The 24,363-nt window shown below is 44.7% G+C and overlaps 1 protein-coding gene across 4 annotated transcripts in view; it reads left to right on the top strand.

Annotated features, from left to right (window-relative positions):
• Window positions 1-24,363, top strand: part of bcl11aa (BCL11 transcription factor A a) — a 304,266-nt gene that overhangs the window by 155,707 nt on the left and 124,196 nt on the right. For 2 of the 4 annotated variants that reach the window (XM_072507811.1, XM_072507810.1), the window contains exon 3: window positions 10,123-12,005. In XM_072507811.1, the coding sequence (XP_072363912.1) occupies window positions 10,123-12,005 (1,883 nt within the window). Of the gene's footprint in view, window positions 1-10,122; window positions 14,667-24,363 lie in introns of those variants that run through there. The other 2 variants (XM_072507809.1, XM_072507812.1) reach the window with 1 other exon arrangement.

Genomic DNA, 24,363 nt, shown 5'->3' on the forward strand with positions numbered 1-24,363 from the left:
GGCAAAAACGGCGTGAATCAGTCCGGCATCGCGCCGTCCGAAAGGTGCGGAATTCTCCGCATCTTGAGGGGCCGAGCCCTCACCTTGAGGGGCTAGGCCCGCAGCGGACTGATTTCCGCCCAGCCTGCTGGCGGGAAAGACCTTTGGTGCGCCGCCAGCTGGCGCGGAAATGACTTTGCCGTGCGGCGCATGCGCGGGAGCCTCAGCGGCCGCTCACGGCATCCCCGCGCATGCGCAGTGGAGGGGGTCTCTTCCGCCTCCGCCATAGTGGAGACCATGGCGAAAGCGGAAGGAAAGGAGTGCCCCCACGGCACAGGCCCGCCCGCGGATCGGTGGGCCCCGATCGCGGGCCAGACCACCGTGGGGGCACCTCCCGGGGCCAGATCGCCCCGCGCCCCCCCCAGGACCCCGGAGCCTGCCCGCGCCGCCTTGTCCCGCCGGTAAAAGAGGTGGTTTGATTCTCGCCGATCGGACAGGCATTCCAGCAGCGGGACTTCGGCCCATCGCGGGCCGGAGAATCGCCGGGGGGGGGGGGGGCGCCCGCCAACTGGCGCAGCGTGATTCCCGCCCCGCCGAATATCCGGTGCCGGAGAATTCGGCAACCGGCGGGGGCGGGATTCACGCCAGCCCCCGGCGATTCTCCGACCCGGCGGGGGGTCGGAGAAACCCGCCCCTGAAAATGAAGTACAGGAAAAGATTGATTCACCAATCTTGTCTATAACCTCATGGCATAATTCTTTTATGTTTGCACCTCATTCTCAATGATTTATGAAATGGAATTGTTTCCAGCAGACTTCATAAGTTCTCAACCCATTGCCGGGTTGATTTAAAGCAACTTGTGGAAAATGGGGATAAAGACACGGCTGAGATTCAAACTCAGGGGGCCATGCTGCGCCATGCTGCCCCGACCACCGTACACGATTCTCCCACCCCCCTGAAACCAGCGGCGCACGATTCGCACCGGGCCGCTCGGAGAACCGGCGAGCGGCGATTCTCCGGTCCGGATGGGCCGAGCGGCCGCTATGACACGACAGGTTCCCGCCGGCGCCATCCACCCCTGGTCGCTGCCGGCGGGAACTCTGCGGGAACGCTGGGGGGGGGCGGCCTGTGGGGGAGGGAGGGGGGCTCCTTCACCGGGGTGGCCTCCGATGGGGTCTGGCCCGCGATCGGCGGGCCAGCCTCTCTCTCCCCCCCCCCCCCCCCCCGGGTCTACCACCTTCCGCGCGCGGCCCCAGAACACTGGCGCCATGTTGGTGAGGGGCCGGCGTGCGTAAGACGTTCCCTGCACATGCGCAGGATGGCGCGGCCCAACTGCGCATGCGTGGGTTGGCACGGCGCCCATTTAGCGCCGCGTAAGGACGCTAGAGCGGCGTGAAACGCTCCGGCGCCGTGCTGCTGTGGGGGCCAGAATAGGTCGTGCCCGCGTCCTGTTCGCGCCGTTGTGAAATGCAATGGCGTTCATGACGGTGCGAACACTTGGCCTCCATATTGGAGAATCGCCCCCAGGATCTTTGTTTAAATGCTTTCATCAACTTAGCCACAGTACCCATGCTCACCATCACTATCATTTCCATCCACTACCAATTCTGTGCCTATCTCTCCCAAAAAAACATGCAATGGCCTGGAAGAGGCAAAGATTTAGAAAAAGAATTCTGGAAAACTTCTGAAGAAAATAAAGTTGTTACAATCTCCTTAGAGAATGATGACGTTAACAGCTCAAAGAATGACACATCAAGATTTTATGTTTTAAAACTTTTACTTTAACAAATGAATAAAAGCACTTTTGAGAAAACACAACTTATATTTTAAACTATAGAGGAGAATGTTCCCCATTTAAACTTATTGCCTGTTGCACTCGCCCCAGAATCACAGTCCTTTTGGAAAAAGTCCACAGTTGCTCCCACTTTCCAATGGGTTCCCGTATCTCCTTTCGCTAAGTAGTAACTTTGAGTGACCGTCTCCAGGCACTTCCCTCAATTTTCAGAGAGTTTCTTAAATCCATGATCAGCAAAACCTGATCCGATGATTCTGCTCTCGTCCATGCCAGGATGAATCTCCCAGAATCCTTAGAAGTGATTCATCCTATAGCATTCCATGACAGCCAATCTTCCTCCTGCATCTGGCTGTGGTAACTCACAAAGCTAAGTAGCCTCTTCGGTCTGCTGACCACACAGAACTGCTGATGTCTGTCTGAGCTATTCATTGACTTGTAGGGAAGCCCATAATGTGATCTCAAAAATGGTTTCCTCCACCCTCTTCTCCATGACAACATGAAACACATTAACCTTGTATCTCGGTGGAAATGCTAATTAGCTATCTTTGATCCCAATTCCCTTTCTTTTTTTTAATAAATATTTTATTGAAAATTTTTGGTCAACCAACACAGTACATTGTGCATCCTTTACACAATATTATAACAATACAAATAACAATGACCTATTTTATAAACAAAAAATGAATAAATAATAAATAACAAAAATGAAAACTAACCCTAATTGGCAACTGCCTTATCACAAGTAACACTCTCCAAAAATATAATTTAACAGTCCAATATATAATTATCTGTCGCAACGACCTATACATATTATACAGTAGATATTAACAACCCTGAGAGTCCTTCTGGTTCCTCCTCCCCGCCCCCCACCCTCCCCACCCACCCGATCCTGGGCTGCTGCTGCTGCCTTTTTTCCATTACATCTATCTTTCTGCGAGGTATTCGACGAACGGTTGCCACCGCCTGGTGAACCCTTGAGCCGACCCCCTTAGAACGAACTTAATCCGCTCTAGCTTTATAAACCCTGCCATGTCATTTATCCAGGTCTCCACCCCCGGGGGCTTGGCTTCTTTCCACATTAACAATATCCTGCGCCGGGCTACTAGGGACGCAAAGGCCAAAACATCGGCCTCTCTCGCCTCCTGCACTCCCGGCTCTTGTGCAACCCTAAATATAGCCAACCCCCAGCTTGGTTCGACCCGGACCCCCACTACTTTTGAAAGCACCTTTGTCACCCCCATCCAAAACCCCTGTAGTGCCGGGCATGACCAAAACATATGGGTATGATTCGCTGGGCTTCTCGAGCACTTCGCACACCTATCCTCCACCCCAAAAAATTTACTGAGCCGTGCTCCAGTCATATGCGCCCTGTGTAATACCTTAAACTGAATCAGGCTTAGCCTGGCACACGAGGACGACGAGTTTACCCTGCTTAGGGCATCTGCCCACAGCCCCTCCTCGATCTCCTCCCCCAGCTCTTCTTCCCATTTCCCTTTTAGTTCATCTACCTTAGTCTCCCCTTCGTCCCTCATTTCCCTATATATATCTGACACCTTACTATCCCCCACCCATGTCTTTGAGATCACTCTGTCCTGCACCTCTTGTGTCGGGAGCTGCGGGAATTCCCTCACCTGTTGCCTCGCAAAAGCCCTCAGTTGCATATACCTGAATGCATTCCCTTGGGGCAACCCATATTTCTCGGTCAGCGCTCCCAGACTCGCGAACTTCCCACCCACAAACAGATCTTTCAGTTGCGTTATTCCTGCTCTTTGCCACATTCCATATCCCCCATCCATTCCCCCCGGGGCAAACCTATGGTTGTTTCTTATCGGGGACCCCCCCAAGGCTCCAGTCTTTCCCCTATGCCGTCTCCACTGTCCCCAAATCTTCAGTGTAGCCACCACCACCGGGCTTGTGGTGTAGTTCCTCGGTGAGAACGGCAATGGGGCTGTCACCATAGCCTGTAGGCTAGTTCCCCTACAGGACGCCCTCTCTAATCTCTTCCACGCCGCTCCCTCCTCCTCTCCCATCCACTTACTCACCATTGAAATATTAGCGGCCCAATAATACTCACTTAGGCTCGGTAGTGCCAGCCCCCCCCTATCCCTGCTACGCTGTAAGAATCCCTTCCTCACTCTCGGGGTCTTCCCGGCCCACACAAAACCCATGATGCTCTTTTCAATCCTTTTAAAAAAAGCCTTCGTGATCACCACCGGAAGGCACTGAAACACAAAGAGGAATCTCGGGAGGACCACCATCTTAACCGCCTGCACCCTCCCTGCCAGTGACAGGGATACCATATCCCATCTCTTGAAATCCTCCTCCATTTGTTCCACCAACCGCGTTAAATTTAACCTATGCATTGTGCCCCAATTCTTGGCTATCTGGATCCCCAGGTAACGAAAGTCCCTTGTTACCTTCCTCAACGGTAGGTCCTCTATTTCTCTACTCTGCTCCCCTGGATGCACCACAAACAACTCACTTTTCCCCATGTTCAATTTATACCCTGAAAAATCGCCAAACTCCCCAAGTATCCGCATTATTTCTGGCATCCCCTCCGCCGGGTCTGCCACGTATAGTAGCAAATCGTCCGCATACAAAGATACCCGGTGTTCTTCTCCTCCTAAGTACTCCCCTCCACTTCTTGGAACCCCTCAACGCTATCGCCAGAGGCTCAATCGCCAGTGCAAACAATAATGGGGACAGAGGGCATCCCTGCCTTGTCCCTCTATGGAGCCGAAAATATGCAGATCCCCGTCCATTCGTGACCACGCTCGCCATCGGGGCCCTATACAACAGCTGCACCCATCTAACATACCCCTCTCCAAAACCAAATCTCCTCAACACCTCCCACAAATAATCCCACTCCACTCTATCAAATGCTTTCTCTGCATCCATCGCCACTACTATCTCCGTTTCCCCCTCTGGTGGGGCCATCATCATTACCCCTAACAGCCTCCGTATATTCGTGTTCAGCTGTCTCCCCTTCACAAACCCAGTTTGGTCCTCGTGGACCACCCCCGGGACACATTCCTCTATTCTCATTGCCATTACCTTGGCCAGGATCTTGGCATCTACATTTAGGAGGGAAATAGGTCTATAGGACCCGCATTGTAGCGGGTCCTTTTCCTTCTTTATGAGAAGCGATATCGTTGCTTCAGACATAGTCGGGGGCAGTTGTCCCCTTTCCTTTGCCTCATTAAAGGTCCTCGTCAATACCGGGGCGAGCAAGTCCACATATTTTCTATAGAATTCGACTGGGAATCCATCCGGTCCCGGGGCCTTTCCCGCCTGCATGCTCCTAATTCCTTTCACCACTTCTTCTACCTCGATCTGTGCTCCCAGTCCCACCCTTTCCTGCTCTTCCACCTTGGGAAATTCCAGCCGATCCAAGAAGCCCATCATTCTCTCCCTCCCATCCGGGGGTTGAGCTTCATATAATTTTTTATAAAATGTCTTGAACACTCCATTCACTCTCTCCGCTCCCCGCTCCATCTCTCCTTCCTCATCCCTCACTCCCCCTATTTCCCTCGCTGCTCCCCTTTTCCTCAATTGGTGTGCCAGCAACCTGCTCGCCTTCTCCCCATATTCGTACTGTACACCCTGTGCCTTCCTCCATTGTGCCTCTGCAGTGCCCGTAGTCAGCAAGTCAAATTCTACATGTAGCCTTTGCCTTTCCCTGTACAGTCCCTCCTCCGGTGCTTCCGCATATTGTCTGTCCACCCTCAAAAGTTCTTGCAGCAACCGCTCCCGTTCCTTACTCTCCTGCTTCCCTTTATGTGCCCTTATTGATATCAGCTCCCCTCTAACCACCGCCTTCAACGCCTCCCAGACCACTCCCACCTGGACCTCCCCATTATCATTGAGTTCCAAGTACTTTTCAATGCACCCCCTCACCCTTAGACACCCCCCCTCATCTGCCATTAGTCCCATGTCCATTCTCCAGGGTGGGCGCCCTCCTGTTTCCTCCCCTATCTCCAGGTCTACCCAGTGTGGAGCGTGATCCGAAATGGCTATAGCCGTATACTCCGTTCCCCTCACCTTCGGGATCAACGCCCTTCCCAGCACAAAAAAGTCTATTCGCGAGTAGACTTTATGGACATAGGAGAAAAACGAGAACTCCTTACTCCGAGGTCTGCTAAATCTCCACGGGTCTACACCTCCCATCTGCTCCATAAAATCTTTAAGTACCTTGGCTGCTGCCGGCCTCCTTCCAGTCCTGGACTTCGACCTATCCAGCCCTGGTTCCAACACCGTATTAAAATCTCCCCCCATTATCAGCTTTCCCATCTCTAGGTCCGGAATGCGTCCTAGCATCCGCCTCATAAAATTGGCATCATCCCAGTTCGGGGCATATACGTTTACCAAAACCACCGTCTCCTGTAGTTTGCCCCTCACCATCACGTATCTGCCCCCGTTATCCGCCACTATAGTCTTTGCCTCGAACATTACCCGCTTCCCCATTAATATAGCCACCCTCCTGTTTTTCGCATCTAGCCCCGAATGGAACACCTGCCCCACCCATCCTTTGCGTAGCCTAACCTGGTCTATCAGTTTCAGGTGCGTTTCCTGTAACATAACCACATCTGCCTTAAGTTTCTTAAGGTGTGCGAGTACCCGTGCCCTCTTTATCAGCCCGTTCAGCCCTCTCACGTTCCACGTGATCAGCCGGGTTGGGGGGCTTCCTACCCCCCCCCCCCCCCCTTGTCGATTAGCCATCACCTTTTTCCAGCTCCTCACCCGGTTCCCACGCAGCTGTATCTCCCCCAGGAGGTGCCCCCCCGCCCATCCCCTCCCATACCAGCTCCCCCCTCTCTCCAGCAGCAGCAACCCAGTAATTCCCCCCTCCCACCCCCCCCCGCTAGATCCCCCGCTAGCGTAATTACTCCCCCCATGTTGCTCCCAGAAGTCAGCAAACTCTGGCCGACCTCGGCTTCCCCCCGTGACCTCGGCTCGCACCGTGCGACGCCCCCTCCTTCCTGCTTCTCTATTCCCGCCATGATTATCATAGCGCGGGAACCAAGCCCGCGCTTCTCCCTGGGCCCCGCCCCCAATGGCCAACGCCCCATCTCCTCCACCTCCCCTCCTCCCCCCATCACCACCTGTGGAAGAGAGAAAAGTTACCACATCGCAGGATTAGTACATAAAACTCCTCTTTCCCCCCTTTTTAACCCCCCTCTTCGCCCCCCACATTCGCCCCACCACTTTGTTCAAACGTTCTTTTTAATAACCCGCTCATTCCAGTTTTTCTTCCACAATAAAAGTCCACGCTTCATCCGCCGTCTCAAAGTAGTGGTGCCTCCCTCGATATGTGACCCACAGTCTTGCCGGTTGCAGCATTCCAAATTTTATCTTCTTTTTATGAAGCACCGCCTTGGCCTGATTAAAGCTCGCCCTCCTTCTCGCCACCTCCGCACTCCAGTCTTGATAAACGCGGATCACCGCGTTCTCCCATTTACTGCTCCGAGTTTTCTTTGCCCATCTAAGGACCATTTCTCTATCCTTAAAACGGAGGAATCTCACCACTATGGCTCTGGGAATTTCTCCTGCTCTCGGTCCTCGCGCCATCACTCGGTATGCTCCCTCCACCTCCAACTGACCCGCCGGGGCCTCCGCTCCCATTAACGAGTGCAGCATCGTGCTCACATATGCCCCGACGTCCGCTCCCTCCGCACCTTCAGGAAGACCAAGAATCCTCAGGTTGTTCCTCCTTGCGTTGTTCTCCAGTGCCTCCAACCTTTCCACACATCGTTTCTGATGTGCCTCATGCGTCTCCGTCTTCACCACCCTGTATGTCGTCCTCATTCTGGGCTGCCTTTGCCTTCACGACCCGAAGCTCCCGCTCCTGGGTCTTTTGTTCCTCCTTTAGCCCTTCGATCGCCTGTAGTATCGGGGCCAACAGCTCTTTCTTCATTTCCTTTTTGAGCTCTTCCACACAGCATTTCAAGAACTCTTGTTGTTCAGGGCCCCATGTTAAACTGCTACCTTCCGACGCCATCTTGGTTTTTGCTTGCCTTCCTTGCCGCTGTTCTAAAGAATCCACTGCAATCCGGCCACTTTCTCCTCCTTTTTTCATCCGTATCCAGGGGGGATTCCCTTCTGGTTTACCGCACAGTGTTTTTAGCCGTCAAAATTGCCGTTGGGGCTCCTATCAAGAGCCCAAAAGTCCGTTTCACCGGGAGCTGCCGAAACGTGCGACTCAGCTGGTCATCACCGCACCCGGAAGTCCCCCAATTCCCTTTCATCTAGGATGTACCTGGACAGTTTACAGCACAACTGTTAACAACCTTGATACCTTCAACACCGCTCTAGGACTTCGGAAGACTCCGAACCTACTCATGGGTAAACAGAGAGATTGCTGCCATTGTCTCCAAGCATAAATACCTTGCACCATCTTCTCAGTAAAAAAAAATCTAAGCCTTCCTTTGATCTCTCACAAACCACCCAGGCTTGCTGCCTGCGGACTGTAGAATAGGCCACATGATCCTCTTCAATCACCCTAAATATAAAGCTACAGTCCCAAAGTATAATTTTATAAACTTCATAATTGTAACAAAATTCCAACAGAGATGGTGACTTGGGGACACCTGTGTGAGGATATGTTGGACATACTTGGGAACTTTTAATGCTTGTCGTATATTAACACTCACTCTATGTGCTCCAGGTGTTCCTGAGGTTACTGTGAAAAGGAGCACATTTAAACTCGTAACCTGATTCTGTGGTGACGAACTTACACTCATGTCCCAGGTTCTTCACGACCTCTGTAGCTTGATAACCAATCTGCAGAGACTGAATGCAGTCCTTTCATTATTTTGAAGACTTCAGTAAAATCTCCAATAATGAGTTGGTGTCCCTCCCATTAATGTAACAGGGAAAGAAATTTCAAATATGTTAAGCTTTCTTCACTGTTGCTGCGTCCCTCCTGAACAGCATTGTAGATGTACCTGCACCACATGTACTACAACAGTTCAAGACGGCAGCTGACCAGCACCACCCATATAGGTAATTAGGAATGGGTAACAAATGTGGGCCTTGCCAATGACACTCACATCCCATGAAAGAATAAAAAATAAGCTTTTGTCAGCTAGTGCCAAATAATGTAATTTTTTTTGATTAGCGAACTCTGCATTTGCATGTTATTTGGATTACACTGCTCATCCCTCGTTTAGATTTATGGGTAAGGTATTGCTCATTCTGTGTAATGTAATCACCTTACAATTTCAATCAATTGTTTACTTATTTCAATAGGAATTAGATGTACAGTTCCCTAATGGCCCTGATGGTAATCATATTCTGCAGCTGAGCCATACAGATGAGCAGATTCCAGTTTAATATCTACTCTGCACTGAATTGTTTGCTCTTGAGTGGTCAGCAGTGGGATGCTGTCTTGCATTGATAGAGGTGAACGTTGATTAAAATTCTGGTCAGCACTCAGTGCCTTGACTCTTATGAGGAATGGCTAGCTGGGTGAGGCACAGTGGTTAGCACTGCTGCCTCACATCTCCAGTGACCCTGGTTTGATTCCGACCTTGGGTGACTGTGTGGAGTTTTCACGATCTTCCCATGTCTGCGTGGGTTTCCTCCGGGTGCTCCGTTTTCCTCCCACAGTCCGTAGCTGTGCAGGTTGGGTGGATTGGCTATGCCAGATTTCCCCTAGGTGGGGTTATGGAGATAGGGTGGGGGATAGGGCCGAGGTAAGGCGTTCTTTCAGAGGGCCGGTGCTGACTCAATGGGGTGAATGGCCTCCTCCTGCACTGTAGGGATTCTATGATTCTGTAAGTAATGAGGTCCTGGAGGTTGATCAGTGGCCGTACTGCCTCACCTCAACATGTGCCACTTTCAGGAGAAGAGAGGAGATAAAATAAATCAGTTGTGATTCTCATCTTTTGTCAACCACAAAATTGGGCAAGCTGAATAAGTTTGCATAGGTAGTGTAGAAGGCTTAAAATCATAGCTTGCAATCGAGCATTTGCACTGTTAAAAGCCTAATTGTTGCCGCTACATCCTGAGTCTTAGTGGAAAAATTGTCCTTCTATTTTGTTATCTGTTTTACATATTAGAAATTTGCCCTAAAAAGGATGAGTTGGTCTGTAGTCAGGGGACTAGGGAGCAGTATCCTGAACAGATTGACCAAATTAAAAAAAGAAATGTTCACGGCCATTTTGAATGGTGAGAAAATAATTGACAGTTTTGCCTTATTTCAAGTTGCCTCACGGTGCTTTTTATTTTTCCATTAAATCTGGGTAGTGAGTTTCTTCAAAGCATTTTCCTTTCAATAAGTGTTTCAAAATAGCAGTTGAGCTGGTATTCAGTTGCCTTCTGCTGACATTGTTTGTTTTCTCTTGCAGGAAAGGATGAGCCGAGCAGTTACACTTGCACAACTTGCAAACAGCCATTCAATAGTGCATGGTTTCTCCTCCAACATGCCCAGAACACTCATGGATTCCGAATTTATTTGGAGACTGAGCATGGAAGTCCTTTAACCCCACGGGTTGGCATTCCTTCAGGACTTGGGGCAGACTGTGCCCCTCAGCCTCCACTTCATGGACTTCACGTAGCGGACAATAGTCCTTTCAACCTGCTGAGAATGTCTGGGCCTGTCACACGCGAAACTCCAGGGCTTGGAGAAGGCCGCTTTCCCCCTACACCTCCGTTGTTTAGTCCTCCACCCCGGCATCACTTAGACCAGCACCGAATGGATCGGCTGAGTGCTGAGGAGATGGCTATGGTGGCAGCACATCACACCAGTGCCTTTGACAGGGTACTGCGTCTTAACTCCATACCTATCGAGCCACCATCCATGGATTTCTCTCGGAGACTTAGAGAATTGGCTGGCAACACCTCCACTCCTCCATTGTCACCGAACCGACCTAGTCCTATGCAAAGGCTATTGCAACCATTCCAGTCAAGCAACAAATCCCCATTTCTCAGCACACCACCCCTCCCAGCCCTCCAGCCCGCAGCACCGCCAGCCCAGACTGTGCTCAAGTCTAAGTCCTGTGAATTTTGTGGGAAAACATTTAAGTTTCAGAGCAATTTAATAGTGCATCGCCGAAGCCACACCGGTGAGAAGCCATACAAGTGCCACCTTTGTGATCATGCCTGCACTCAGGCCAGCAAATTAAAGAGGCACATGAAAACTCACTTACACAAGTCCTCACCCATGACAGTCAAATCAGACGATGGTTCCACCGCAAGTTCTCCTGAACCGGGTACTAGTGACCTTGTTGGCAGTGCCAGCAGTGCTCTCAAGTCTGCAGTAGCCAAGTACAAAAGTGAAACAGACGCTAATATGATTCCAGAAAATGGGGATGAAGAAGAGGATGAAGAAGAAGAGGAAGAGGAGGAGGAGGAGGAGGAGGAAGAGGAGGAACCTGAAAACGAAAATCGGTCTGATTTTGCCTTTGGTGTCAGTCTAGAGGGTGGGCGCCACCATGAGAACAGCTCAAGGCCTGTAGAGGAGAAGAGGTCTCTGCCTGAAGTGATGCATAGCATTGCCATGAATACAATGCAGCATTATGGTGAGGCTTTCCACCAAGTTCTTGTTGAAAAACACAAGCGGACTCATCACTCATCAGAAACAGAAGTTCAGAGAGATATCTATGATGAAGATTCAGTTGCTGGTGAATCTGATCGCACAGATGATGGTACAGTCAATGGTAGAGGTTCATCTCCAGGTGAATCGGCCTCTGGGGGCTTATCCAAGAAACCTATATTAGGAAGCCCGACTTCCCTTAGCCCTTTTTCCAAACGCATTAAACTTGAGAAAGACTTTGACCTGCCATCAGCACCTTTGGCTCCCACGGACAATGTTTACTCACAATGGCTTGCAGGTTATGCTGCCTCACGACAAATGAAAGACCCATTCCTCAGCTTTGGAGACTCCAGACAATCACCTTTTGCAACTTCATCTGAGCACTCTTCAGAAAATGGAAGTTTACGCTTTTCCACTCCTCCAGGAGAAATGGACGGTGGGATCTCAGGTCGGAGTGGCACAGGAAGTGGTGGAAGCACGCCCCACATCACTGGACCTGGTCCTGGGCGGCCTAGCTCCAAAGAGGGTAAACGAAGTGACACGTGTGAATTTTGCGGCAAAATCTTCAAGAACTGCAGCAATCTCACAGTCCATCGGAGAAGCCACACGGGCGAGAGACCGTACAAATGTGACCTGTGCAACTACGCCTGTGCCCAGAGTAGCAAGCTCACGCGACACATGAAAACGCACGGTCAGGTGGGGAAAGACGTTTACAAATGTGAAATTTGTCAGATGCCTTTTAGCGTGTATAGTACCCTCGAGAAACACATGAAAAAATGGCACAGTGAGCGCTTGTTAAATAATGATATAAAAACTGATTAGGTGTATTGATGCTCAAGTTCCCTATAGTTTTTTCTATTCTCTTGTGATCAAAACGAAGTGGAAGCTGAGGACGTAAGGAACATGTGCTTGATGCCAGCATGACTGGTTTAATGTCACTGATGAATGCATGATTTGTATCGGGGCAATACTATTGCATTTACGCAAACTCGAGCCTTTCTCTTGTGCAATAATTTACGTGTTGTGTATGTTATTGTTTTTTTTCTTTTTAGACAGCATGTATGGTCTGTTCGGCAGTTTAATTCTGTCCTCGGTTGGTGTTGAGTAACTACCCTTCTCTGATCTTTTTTGGTTTTTGAAAGAAGATTACCATGCTGCATAGTGTCCTGTAACACATATCATGTACAGTTTAGGATGTAACATAGAGAGGGAAAACAAAAATGAGGGAAAACAACCCTCCCCATTTCTTCCTCTGTTTAACCCTCTATGGACAGACTGGAATTCGCACTGTTAAAGCCGTCTTTTTTTTCAAAAAGTAAAATCTGTCCTCAAAGGGTTAATGTATTAAATTAGAAGATAACAATTGCTGGCCTTGACTCTTGGAGAAGAAAATAAATTTGATGAAGATGATTGGATGAATACTATTGTTTGGTTAAAGGAATAAGAATAATCTGAGTGCCTTGCATCTATTTAAACTGTATTGGTTTTCTTTCTATTCTTCGGTTCAGTACTGGAGGAGTAGCCTTGGGTTTGTGTTGACCCAAGTTGATGGTTCCACATCATGCACCTGATTGTTTTGGCTACCAGTAAGTTAACCAATTCTCAATATTGAAGGAAATTGAAAGTAACAAAACAGGAGGAAAAAAAAGTCTTGACAATTCTATTAATATCACAGTCTATCTGTGATCCCTAAAGTCATGTTTGGTTCATACACCACACGACAGTTGTATAATCATAAAGATGATACATTAATGCTCGTAGCAGCCCACCCACCCACCCCCAGCTTGTACTTAAATCGCACTTGACTACGCTTGTGACTTCTATGCCCTTTCTTTAATCAGGGGTACAGAGGCTGAGCAAAAAGACAAAAGGATAAAAGACAGCTCAGATAGGACAATTAAGTGCACTGTACAATTTTCCCAGTTTACAAACATATAATTAAGGGAAAAAAAACTTACTAAAATACTAAGGAAAGAAAAATGAACTGATTGTTTAGTGTCAATTTGCCAGTCATTGACTAGAATAGTGCACCTGGCTAAACTTAAAAAGAATATAAAATATAAAGAATCACAATTTAACAGCACGTCTCCTCAGTGGACGATAACGGGACTGCAGTTGATTTAGAATAAATAATCCCGCTCCTACAGTGCAAGAATTTTTGTACAGATTTTTTAAAGTATAAATGGTAAGTTTTTTTTAAAAAGACACTTCATTATGTTAGGGAGAACTATATTTTAGGGTTCCAGTGTCTTGGTGGTTGTCAAGACGCATACATGTTATACAGTTAGTGGATACTCTGCCTTGGATACACAGCACTTCAGGTTGTATAAAACTCACATTGGGGAAAGGTTTAAGATTATATATATATAGTACTTAACGATAGGAACATGCACACATGTTGATTCCTATGCTAAACACCTTTATGGTCTCTACTTTTCTGTATTTCTAGAATGGTTATTTGAAATAAATGTTCACCTAGTGTAGGCACTATAGTATTTATATTGAAGCTTGTATTTTTAACTGTTGCTTGTTCTTTAAAGGTATCAACGTACCTTTTTTTGGTAGTGGAAAAAAACACAGGCTGCCACAGTATATTTTTTTAATTTGGCAGGATAATATAGTGCGAATTATTTGTACGTTTCAACAAAAAACAAAACAAAAAAAAGTACATGCCCGTGACATTGTATAGATAAGAGGTCGTATAACGGCCACTTGGGGGTAACTTTAGAAAGTCACGCCAATGGTCAAAGCGGATGGTTGTACATATCTTTCCCTTCCTGCTGCCATACTGTATACAGTACTGCAAGCTAATGTTTGTTCTGTAGTGTGCTTCTGTCTCCTAACCTCTCACCTACTACATTCCAGCATCTAACTTCATATGCAGTAAATTAAATGTTTGCAGTTTTTTCATTGCCAAAAACTAAATGGTGCTTTATATTTAGATTGGGAAAATTTCATATGCAAAGCATATTAAAGCCGCTTGAGTCAATACATTTTTGTAAATGGCAATGCAGAATATTTTGTTATTGGCCTTTTCTATTCCTGTAATAAAAGCTGTTGTTGTAACTTGGAATTTATCTTTTACTATGGGATTCACTATTTATTATTGCTTATGTGCGCTGTTCAAAACAGATGCACTAAATTGATCTTTTTTCCATTTTATTTTTTAATTTTTTTCTTTGTTTAGATGACCAAAGGTCATTACAACCTGGCTTTTATTGTATTTGTTTCTGGTCTGTGTTAAGTTCAGGAGTCTATTGGAAACCACTGTCTGTGTTTTGGCAGTTGTCTGCATTATCCTGTTCACATGCCCATTTTGTCCCTTTATGAAAAAATTAATAAAAATTTTAAAGCTAATTGGTGAACCTTGTGTGTGCTTATTTATTGCTTTCCTCATTTTTTTTTAATTTTTAAATTTATTTTGTTATTTGTTTTTCTATGGCATACTCCAAATAAGTAGCTTTTGCTACAGCTAAGGTTTTTCTCTGCAGTGTCCCCTTTCTCTGACCTATATAAGTTTTGGTAGCATGCTGGAGAAAATTACCTGCCTTCTGTAAGGGCTCAACATGTCAGATAACCAGCAAATTCGCTGAGTGCCACATGCAGATTTGCATTCTCCGTGGATACCGACCATATGGCTAGATTGTTTAGACCATTCAAAATCAAAATATTTTAAATCACATTTTATTGAATGCAATTAATTCTACTTTACTAACAAAGTTTCCAGCTAAAACAATCACTTGATATCTATTTCTTTTAACTCCACCCCAAGAATACATGATTACTTTTAATATTTGTGCACGCTATGCATACATTTAGAGTTAATTGTTGGTCAGGTAGCAGTTGAAAATACAGGCACTACCTGTTTAATTAGATTACAGCACATCAATTGATCACTAAACTCAAAATATATGAACTGACATGATGTGAGACAGTAAACTGTTGAGTATAGCTGCTCTACTTGCTCAGCCAATGTTGCACCTTCTGCTTATAAGACACGGGCTCAGATTTTGTGGTTATAACGACAGTGAACCTGCCAGTGTTCGCTGCCTTTACAACTGTGAAATTAACAGCAAGTTCTGGTGCCCGCACATGCGCAGTTTAACGTGGAAATCTAGAAGTTACTGTCAGTGATTTCCTGCACCTCCACAGGTTACATTGTTGGAGTCCCCACAGACAGCAATCTTCTAAAAATCACTGAACAAAGAGAACTTTCCCTTTCACGTAATATCATTGTTAAACACTGCATAAAATATTCCGGCTTGTTAATGAGGTATAACTGAGTTGTAATACTTTACTAAGCCATATCTCCTGTTGAAGAACCCCCCCCCACCCCCTCCCCCAAACCACGGAAACTAAAGTTTTTCCAACGTGATAAAATTTCATTGATGTTAATATTACAATTTTTTCTTAAAGTTTGTTTGACATTTCAGTTACTAATATGTATGTCCCAATCTGTGTTTCATTCTCTGTCGAATTTATCTAAAGTGAAGGTCAATAAGTGTGTTTTACATTCTGGTTTGCTGTCTGTGAGTACATCTTGATGACATTACTGTTATTGGACACCTGGAGATCCCCTTGATTTGGCACCACAAATCCACACCACTAAGATCACTAGATCTCTGTGCGAAGCTTTTTTCAAGGTCGGCAGCGAGAGCTGTCATTTCAGGCCAATTTAAAGAAAGGTTGAGACCTTGGTGAGCTAAGGTGATATGGTGTGATACAGATAAAGAGCACATACTCAAAGGATTGATGGGTATTTACTTTATCTCACGCAGGTATGGGAAAATGTAATAACTTGTGAGTTATAATTGGGTATCCTTATGGTATTAAGATATTACTTGTGAGTTATAATGGGGTACCCTTATGGTATGAAGATATTACCCTGTAACTTCATAGTAACCATCAAGAAGTTCTGTTTTGAACACAAGTGTGCGTTCAAACATGTTTTTCAGCTTTATTCCTTTAACTATCTCAATGCAGTGACTAATGATAAGCTGTGATGCCAAAAGATATCTTTCCAGCAGGGATTAGTGGATAACAAACAGATGAGAGCCCTAGATTTTTTTTAACCCTAGTCTGGGTGTTTAGGCTGATTATATGAATTCACTGTCTGCATCACCTATATCAACTAAGTGCAGATCGAGTATGGATTGCACCTAGTTTCTGTGGCTCCATATTGCACACGATAGTGCATTTTAATTGCTGAGCCTGATTTGAATTGTTTTTATAAGTTTGATGATATCATGGCTATCAATGGCCAAGTTAGAATTGCAGAGAGAGGAGAGGGTTGGAGCACCATGAGGAACAGAGAAGGGAGGGAAGGTTGTCCCTCTGGGATTGAAGGCTGGAAGGGGAGGCTATACTATTGTGAGAAATATACCCCAGTTCCAAAACTTGAATGTTACGTAGTCCAGGTCAAATGGGAACGTTTGAGACTGATATTGAAATGATGGATCATTGTTAACTTGGATTCCAATATGTGGAGCCCTAACTTAAATATGTTACTTTATTAAGAAATAAAAATTTAAGATGGTCTTATTGAGGTAAAAGTGGAGTAATATTTCAAGCTAGGTTTAAAAAAAAATGAATTTAGAGTACCCAATCATTTATTTTTCTAATTAAGGGGTAATTTGGCGTGGCCAATCCACCTACCCTGCACATCTTTGGGTTGTGGGGGTGATACCCACGCAGACATTTCAAGCTAGGTTGTTGGTTTTAAACCCCCTCCTGTTGACTTTCCAGTCACGCACAATTAAAAAAAAATGTTTACCATATATTCCATAAAGCCACTGATAGGAATTGCTTAGTGCCAGTACTGATTGGTGATCCAAAATGAAATTAGACTCACAGGTTTGTTAAGCCTGAAACAAAGTCAAAAATATTGAAATAAACTTAAAGTGGCAATTAATTTGAAATTTTATTCATGCCAAATATTTATTTCCATTTGGTCTCCACAAAATGTATATGTAGTTAATGGCAAAACTAAGGGCGTGAGGCAAACTCAACAACAAGTAAATAAAATAGCACCAAGAATGCCATTCTTCATGAAGGCTGGTGGCTATATTACCATAAGTAAACTAGAGATTACAAATACCTTCAGGATTTTCATACAGGCGTGTAACAAGAAGAAAAATGTCCATGTATGCTTTTCAGTCAGTATTATAGATTAAAATATTTAATTTTCTCTGTTTTGGCCATTTTGTCCCGTCTTTCTGAAGGCATTGACCACTGTTAGAGAACAGTTTCACAGGACCCTCCAAGTACTTTGCTCGAGTGGCCATTATTCCATTTGTGTTTAGGCAGTGACTTCTCACCAGCTGTTTGGCCAACAAAAGCATTTCAACAAGCCTGATCCTTTCCTCATCCAATGCTCACTCAATGACAATTCCAACAAGATTCACTGGATGAGAGTCAGGAACTGGGATCACGGTTTACTTTCCCTTTCTAACGTGTGGGAAGTGACAAATTCTAACTTTCTATTGTTAATCTGGTTGAGACCTGCTAACCAGGTACAGATTGGGATTCTTACCTGGGACTTTCTAGTTTATATGGCTCAGCAACATAATGGAGATGAATTTGGATTTCACCAGTATAGGCTCCGAATGAATCAGCAGCTCATTTGCATCATGCCCGATTTGTCTATTGACTTCTGGTAGAACAGGAAATCACACTCTGTGTAAAGCAGGCTACTAATTTGCTGCAAGCCTGTGATTGGTGCCCTTCCATCCCACCCCCATGTCTTTCCCAGCTAACTCATCAAGGAGCCTTCAAATTTGATGATTTTTATACCAGTAATGTTGAGTTGAAGCTCAAAATGAAAAATGACTTTTTCTAGATTTGAATACACTAAACAAATCCATGTGAGAAATTACTTTTGGGAATATTAGCAAACATCTAATTAAGATGTTTGTATAACTTTCCTTTGTCCGCTATTATGAAAGACATGTTGTTGGGTTAAAATTTAAAAACTGCAACGGTAGCTCGTAGCTTATAATTTTATTTTCTTTACTGTTCATTATGTTTTTGTGGCATTAACTAAATCTCTTCCGTATCTGGTTTGTGAAACATTTTGACATGCAGTCCAGGCTATAGATTAATCTTTCCACGTTGTACAATAACTAGGGTACCATTCGTTTCTGTCCTTTTAAAAAAAAAAAAGAGAGATTAATGCTGGTGCACACCTCCTTTCGTTGTACCTGCTCTACTTTTAGAGAAAGGGAGTGAGTAGATAATCGCTCTCTGTTCTCTTTGTAAAAAGGTGGAAAGCTCTGAAGTATCCTTAAGGGATGACTATTTAGACCCTATCCTGAATCGTTTATGAAATTGAAATGCAATTAATTCTTTTGTAAAGATTTTCCTTTTTTTATAAAAATTATTTACAGTACCCAATTCTTTTTTATTCCAATTAAGGGGCAATTTAGTGTGGCCAATCCATCTACCCTGCACATCTTGGGTTGTGTGGTGAGATCCACGCAGACATGGGGAGAATGTGCAAACTCTGCGCAGACAGTGACCCGGGGCTTGGTTTGAACCCGGGTCCTCAGTGCCATGAGGCAGCAGTGCTAACCACTGCACCACCGTGATGCCCCTTGTAAAGATTTTCCTGCTTTTGTTTAAAATCATTATGCCAAAAATGTTGGTTGGATCTGTTTGTATTCAGAAATCATGCCTAACTGAAAATTAGGTTTTTGGAAACTTTTCGTAGATAACTTATGAATTAGATTAGCATTAGTCTAGATCCCACTTATCCTGATCCAGAAAACCCCCATTTCCTGACTTTCTTCATCTGCTTTGAGCAATAGGAGTGCAGCACTCGACCAGCAGAGAATACAATTACAACATATTCATTAAAAATGTAAGCTTTTATTTTTAAAAAATCATATGTAATAAAAACAGTAAATTCTGAAAATACATGGCAGAACCCAGAAATTAGACCTAAAATATGTTTTTTTTCAAATGCTGATGGACTTGCTGTGCATTTCCATCATTTTCTGTGTGTATTTTGAATGTCCAGCATTCACTGACTTCCCCTTAACATAAAAAGATTTACTTTAATAAATTCTTGAATTTTTTTGATTAACATTATCATTATGATTTAGTCTTGCCAAATGGAGGACACTGCAGCTTTAAACCTTAGTGTGCCTGCGGGGTGTGTTTCTGTTGGCATCTCTACATACACCAACAATCATATTTCAAACAAATCATTGGTGCATGCACCTTGTAGCCTAAATACTGCAAGCAAAGTGGCAAGAGGAAACAGTGGCTTTTCCGAACTGTTACACATTAATTGCATTATAAAATCATGAACCTGTGAGGCCTTTGTGCATTTATGAGAATTTCATGAGCAGATTTATGTGACAAGCATTACATGTTCGACACCATTGTAAAACTATATATACGTGTGGCCCCATGTTCCCATAAACTTGGGATATTTTCTTTGTTACATGTTACTTGAATTGTTAAAACCGCAATGTCACATTTGAATTCATCTATACATTTATAAAGCAACGGCTTCTTTTTTGCTCTGCAAAAGGAGACGGGAGGAAGCCGGGGAAGCCGCACCTGCAATGCTCTGCACTATTGACTCTCAGGGGATATAAAAGCCCAGGTTCCCAGGTATAAAGGGATTAAGGGTTATGGTGTTCGGGCCGGAAAGTGGAGCTGAGTCCACAAAAGATCAGCCATGATCTCATTGAATGGTGGAGCAGGCTCAAGGGGCCAGATGGCCTACTCCTGCTCCTAGTTCTTACGTTCTTATGTATAGAAGCTGCTATGTTGCAGCACCTTGCTTCAAAGGGTAAGGCTGCACTGCTGTTTAAGCTGCTGCCGAGTTACTTTTCAATTGGAGCAGTTTAGCCAATCCAATTCCACCTTTATAAAACTGACAGCCTTTGAAAACTGCAAACAGATGCAATGCTATTGGTATTAGATTGTGTGATTATTTGGTTATGTGTTGGGCATCTTGGGCCTTCATTATGGGTATTAATTTTAGGACAAATTCTATGGTCTGTATTCGGGGAACTAGTGAATATGTTTGCCGTTTTATCCATACTGGCGTTTAAAAAATTATCCATGACCAGAATTATTATTTGAGTGGCGGGATCCCAAGAGCCGGCAGCCAATGCATCACTACCAAAACTGGCTGCCCTGCAGCCATTTACTGCTCTAAGGAGCATTGATTGGCTGGAGGTGGGACTTCCACCCTCAGGTGGGAGGAAATCCCACCACAGAAAATGGTATCCCAGCAACACCAGAAGCTGCGGTGGACAGGACTGGGACTGCAAGCAGTCCCCAGGAGTCCAAGTCTTGGGGGCCCAGAACCAGATAGGTGTGGGGGTCTGATTGGGGGAGGGGGTGTTGGTGGAGGGACCAAGGGGAGGGAGCAAGCACAGGGACCAGGTGGGGGATGTGGCAGAAGTTGAAGGGAGGCTGTTGTTGGAGGTCCACCCCTTTCCCTCCCGAAACCTGAGCAAGGTCACTTTACAAGTTTCTGGGCTTCCTCTTTGCCCTTGAACTCCTCCAGCCAGCCTGAAAATTAAGGCTGAGCAGGAAACAGCCCTTAAGGGGTCATTAATTGGCCATTTGAAGGTCTCAATTGGGGCTGAGGCGGGTCAACTTGGGTATCGACCATCCCACCGTGAAATTGCAGAGAGAAAAGGGCAAGCATTAGCTCAGTGGGAAGGCATCTGAGGAATTTAACGTGCCCTCCCCATCTACAGATCTGCTGGCTGGGGAATGTAGAATTCTGCCCCATACATTGTTTAGATTTCTATACTGCCGTTTGACAGATGTTCAGAGTGAAGCGGGGATTTGATCTGAGATATAATAGGGGCCCATATCGAATGTGCAAGACAAAGGGGGAGAGAAGAAGTATGAAGTAAATATTTTATAAGGAGGTCTGTAAACACAATACTGAGGTAAATCTACACAGTTTATGCTCAAATTATTTGCTTTTCAAAATACAAATTTGAGTTTCAATTTTTTATTGACTAATTTTTAATTAGCATTCTGGTTATGATGAATTTGAAGAAGCGCATGAAGTTCTCTTAGTCTCCTGACTAACATTCCCTCTCAACCAAAAAAAATCAAAAACAAATTAACTCATCATTCCATCTCATTGCTTTTTGTGGCATCCTGCTCCCTGGAAAATGGCTACATTATCTGTACAAATAACAACAATCAGTGCTCTTCACCTAATTAAATATGTGATAACAATGTTATTCTGGGAATGTGAATGTAACTGGCTAAGGTCCTTCGAGTGGCTTGCTCCGTCTTTTAAGAAGGCATTTAAGAGCCAACCAAATGTGGCTTTGGAGTTGCATTTAGGCCAGACAAGCTAAGGTTGGCAGGTTTCCTTCCCAAAGCTGCCCGTATCCTAACTCACACCGAGTCTGTTTCCTGCTGCCGAGGTGCTAAACTCTGACATTCCTTTCTTAAATGTCTATTCCTCCCCCTTTTCCTTTTGAGACAGTCCCTAAAACCTACCTCTGTGACCAAGTGTTGTCCTAATATCTTCTTGTGTGGTTTAGTGTCATATTTTATTTGCCTTCTGTGGTGTTTTACCACATCGATGGTGCTAAATAAATGCATGTTGTTGCTAAAGGACATTTGGGAATCAGTTGGATTTTTACAACAATCAAACAGCTTTGTAGTCATTTACAGGGTTTGAGGATAGTTTTGCAAGTATTTGTAAATTTAACTGTTTGCCTCTTTTTCTATCCTTTTAAAAGAAAAGTTATATTTTGCTAATTAACCTCGCTACCAGTACCAATGCCATCAGAGTATGGGCGAGATGGTTTGTGCTGACTTTTTTTTGCACAGTTCCTCCGCAGCTATTGGGCTAAAAGAGTTAAATTATGAAGACAGATTGCATAGACTAGACTTGTATTCCTTTGAGTATAGAAGATTACAAGATGATCCAATTGAGTTGTTTAAGGTGATTAAAGTTGAGAGGGTAGATAGAGTGGAAATATTTCCTCTGGTGGGGATGCCAGCATAATCTCTGACATGATCTTAAAAAAATTAAAACTGGGCCATTCAGAGTAGATGTCAGAAAGCATTTCTTCATACAAAGGGCAGTGGAAATGTGGAACACTCATTACACCCCCCTCTCAAAAAAAAACTTGAGGCTAAGTCAATTGAAATTTCAAAACAAATATATACATTTTTATTAGTCTTGGATATTAAAGGATATGGAACTCAGCCATGTAAGCATTAAGATACAGGCCGGCTGTGGGTTGGAATTTCTTCGGCCGTTGGGATCCTCTTTTCCCACCGGCAGCGTACCCCTGTCCATGGGTTTCCCGGCGGGGTGGGGTGGCTTCAATGGGATGTCCCATTGACGAGCGGCGGGAGGAGAGAATCCTGCTGCCAGTGAATGGTGCACTGCTGAGAAACACGCGGCTGGGGGGGGGCCCATTGATCTAACTAAATGACAGAACAAGCTTGAGGGGATGAATGGCCAGCTCTTGCTTTTGTGTCCCAGAAAGAGCTTTTCTTTTGTTTGTGTTTCTGAATCCCGATATTTCAATCAGCTTCTGTGAACATGCTGACTTCATCTTCTCGGGTTAGAACTTTCTGTATTCCTTAATTTTATCAAAAAGAAAGTAGGGTAACACCTTCCCTGTCTTGTTTCTTGTAGAATTAGTAACGTCAGATATTTCAATCGCATGGTGGCAAAATTCTGTTCATATTTGCGCAATAAATGGAGGCTCCTCAGATTAAAACTTGTTTTTGCTATACAAATAAAATGATGAGAATGAACTTACAGCCCAGAAGTAGGCACTGGAGAGTAATCTGTGGATTAAATAAATGCAGTTGAAGCCTGAAATCTTCCTTTAATAACATTTGTTCTCATTCAACTTTTCATTAGTAATTAATTAAGCCATTATTTGGATATGTCATAAACAATAAAATGGAAAGTATCTGCTTTTAACTTCAACTAGAAATATATCTCTATTGTGTTAATTATTTAACCATTACATATTTCACTTCATCTTGGCAACATGCAGTAAACTTAGTGCTGCAAAGAATGTGGAACACAGGCACTTAGTCAATGTTGCACATTTGGTGGCAAAAGACATATTAGATATGCTGATTATGATTTTATTTTCCTTTACGAGTTGAGTTGATCCCTATTAAAAGGACCAAATCAAAGTCAATCATCGATTTTATCAGAGCAGGTTAAATAATCCATTTAAGCATACTAATTCATCAATATGTTTACCTGGATTATCTAATTTATCTAATTAACATTATTTGGCTTGGCCCCCTCTCTAGTCTTTCAAGGCCACCAACTGTCCCCTTCAAAGCAGACAGAGAGCTGGCCTCATAGGCCTGTATCGGAGCTGGTCACTAGTTGGTTGTTGTCTGTGCTTTCTTTTTTATTTTGGAACAACTTCTAGGACTCAGTTGGGTCCTAGCCATTCTAGGCTACACAGTCAAGATTGGAAATTCATCTGATACGTCCTGTAGTACTGTATAACAGAGCACTTACTAGTTGCACCTTTACAACTGGATCATTTCAACCTCCCTCATTATTATGTTGAATAATCTCACGGGGCAAAAAGAGCGTAATCCTTATAAAGGTGTTGTAACCAGGTAAAATGATGTGGAATTCATCCGTTAACAGCACATGAATCTCAGTAATTTCAAAACAACATATTTATAACATATTTTATTTAAAGAAAAAAAATTTAGAGTATCCCAATTCTTTTCCAATTAAGGGGCAATTTAGCATGGCCGAGGGCAGCACGGTGGCGCAGTGGTTAGCACTGCAGTCTCACGGTGCCGAGGTCCCAGGTTCGATCCCGGCTCTGGGTCACTGTCCGTGTGGAGTTTGCACATTCTCCCTGTGTTTGCGTGGGTTTCGCCCCCACAACCCAAAGATGTCCAAGGTAGGTGGATTGAAGACGCTAAAATTGCCCCTTAATTGGAAAAAGTGAATTGGGTACTCTAAATTTTTTTTTTTAATTTAGCATGGCCAATTCACCTACCTGGCACATCTTTTGGGTTGTGGGGGTGAGGCCGATGCAGACACTGGAAGAATGTG

This window comes from Scyliorhinus torazame, chromosome 1 (genome assembly GCF_047496885.1).
Source record: "Scyliorhinus torazame isolate Kashiwa2021f chromosome 1, sScyTor2.1, whole genome shotgun sequence".
NCBI lineage: Eukaryota > Metazoa > Chordata > Chondrichthyes > Carcharhiniformes > Scyliorhinidae > Scyliorhinus > Scyliorhinus torazame.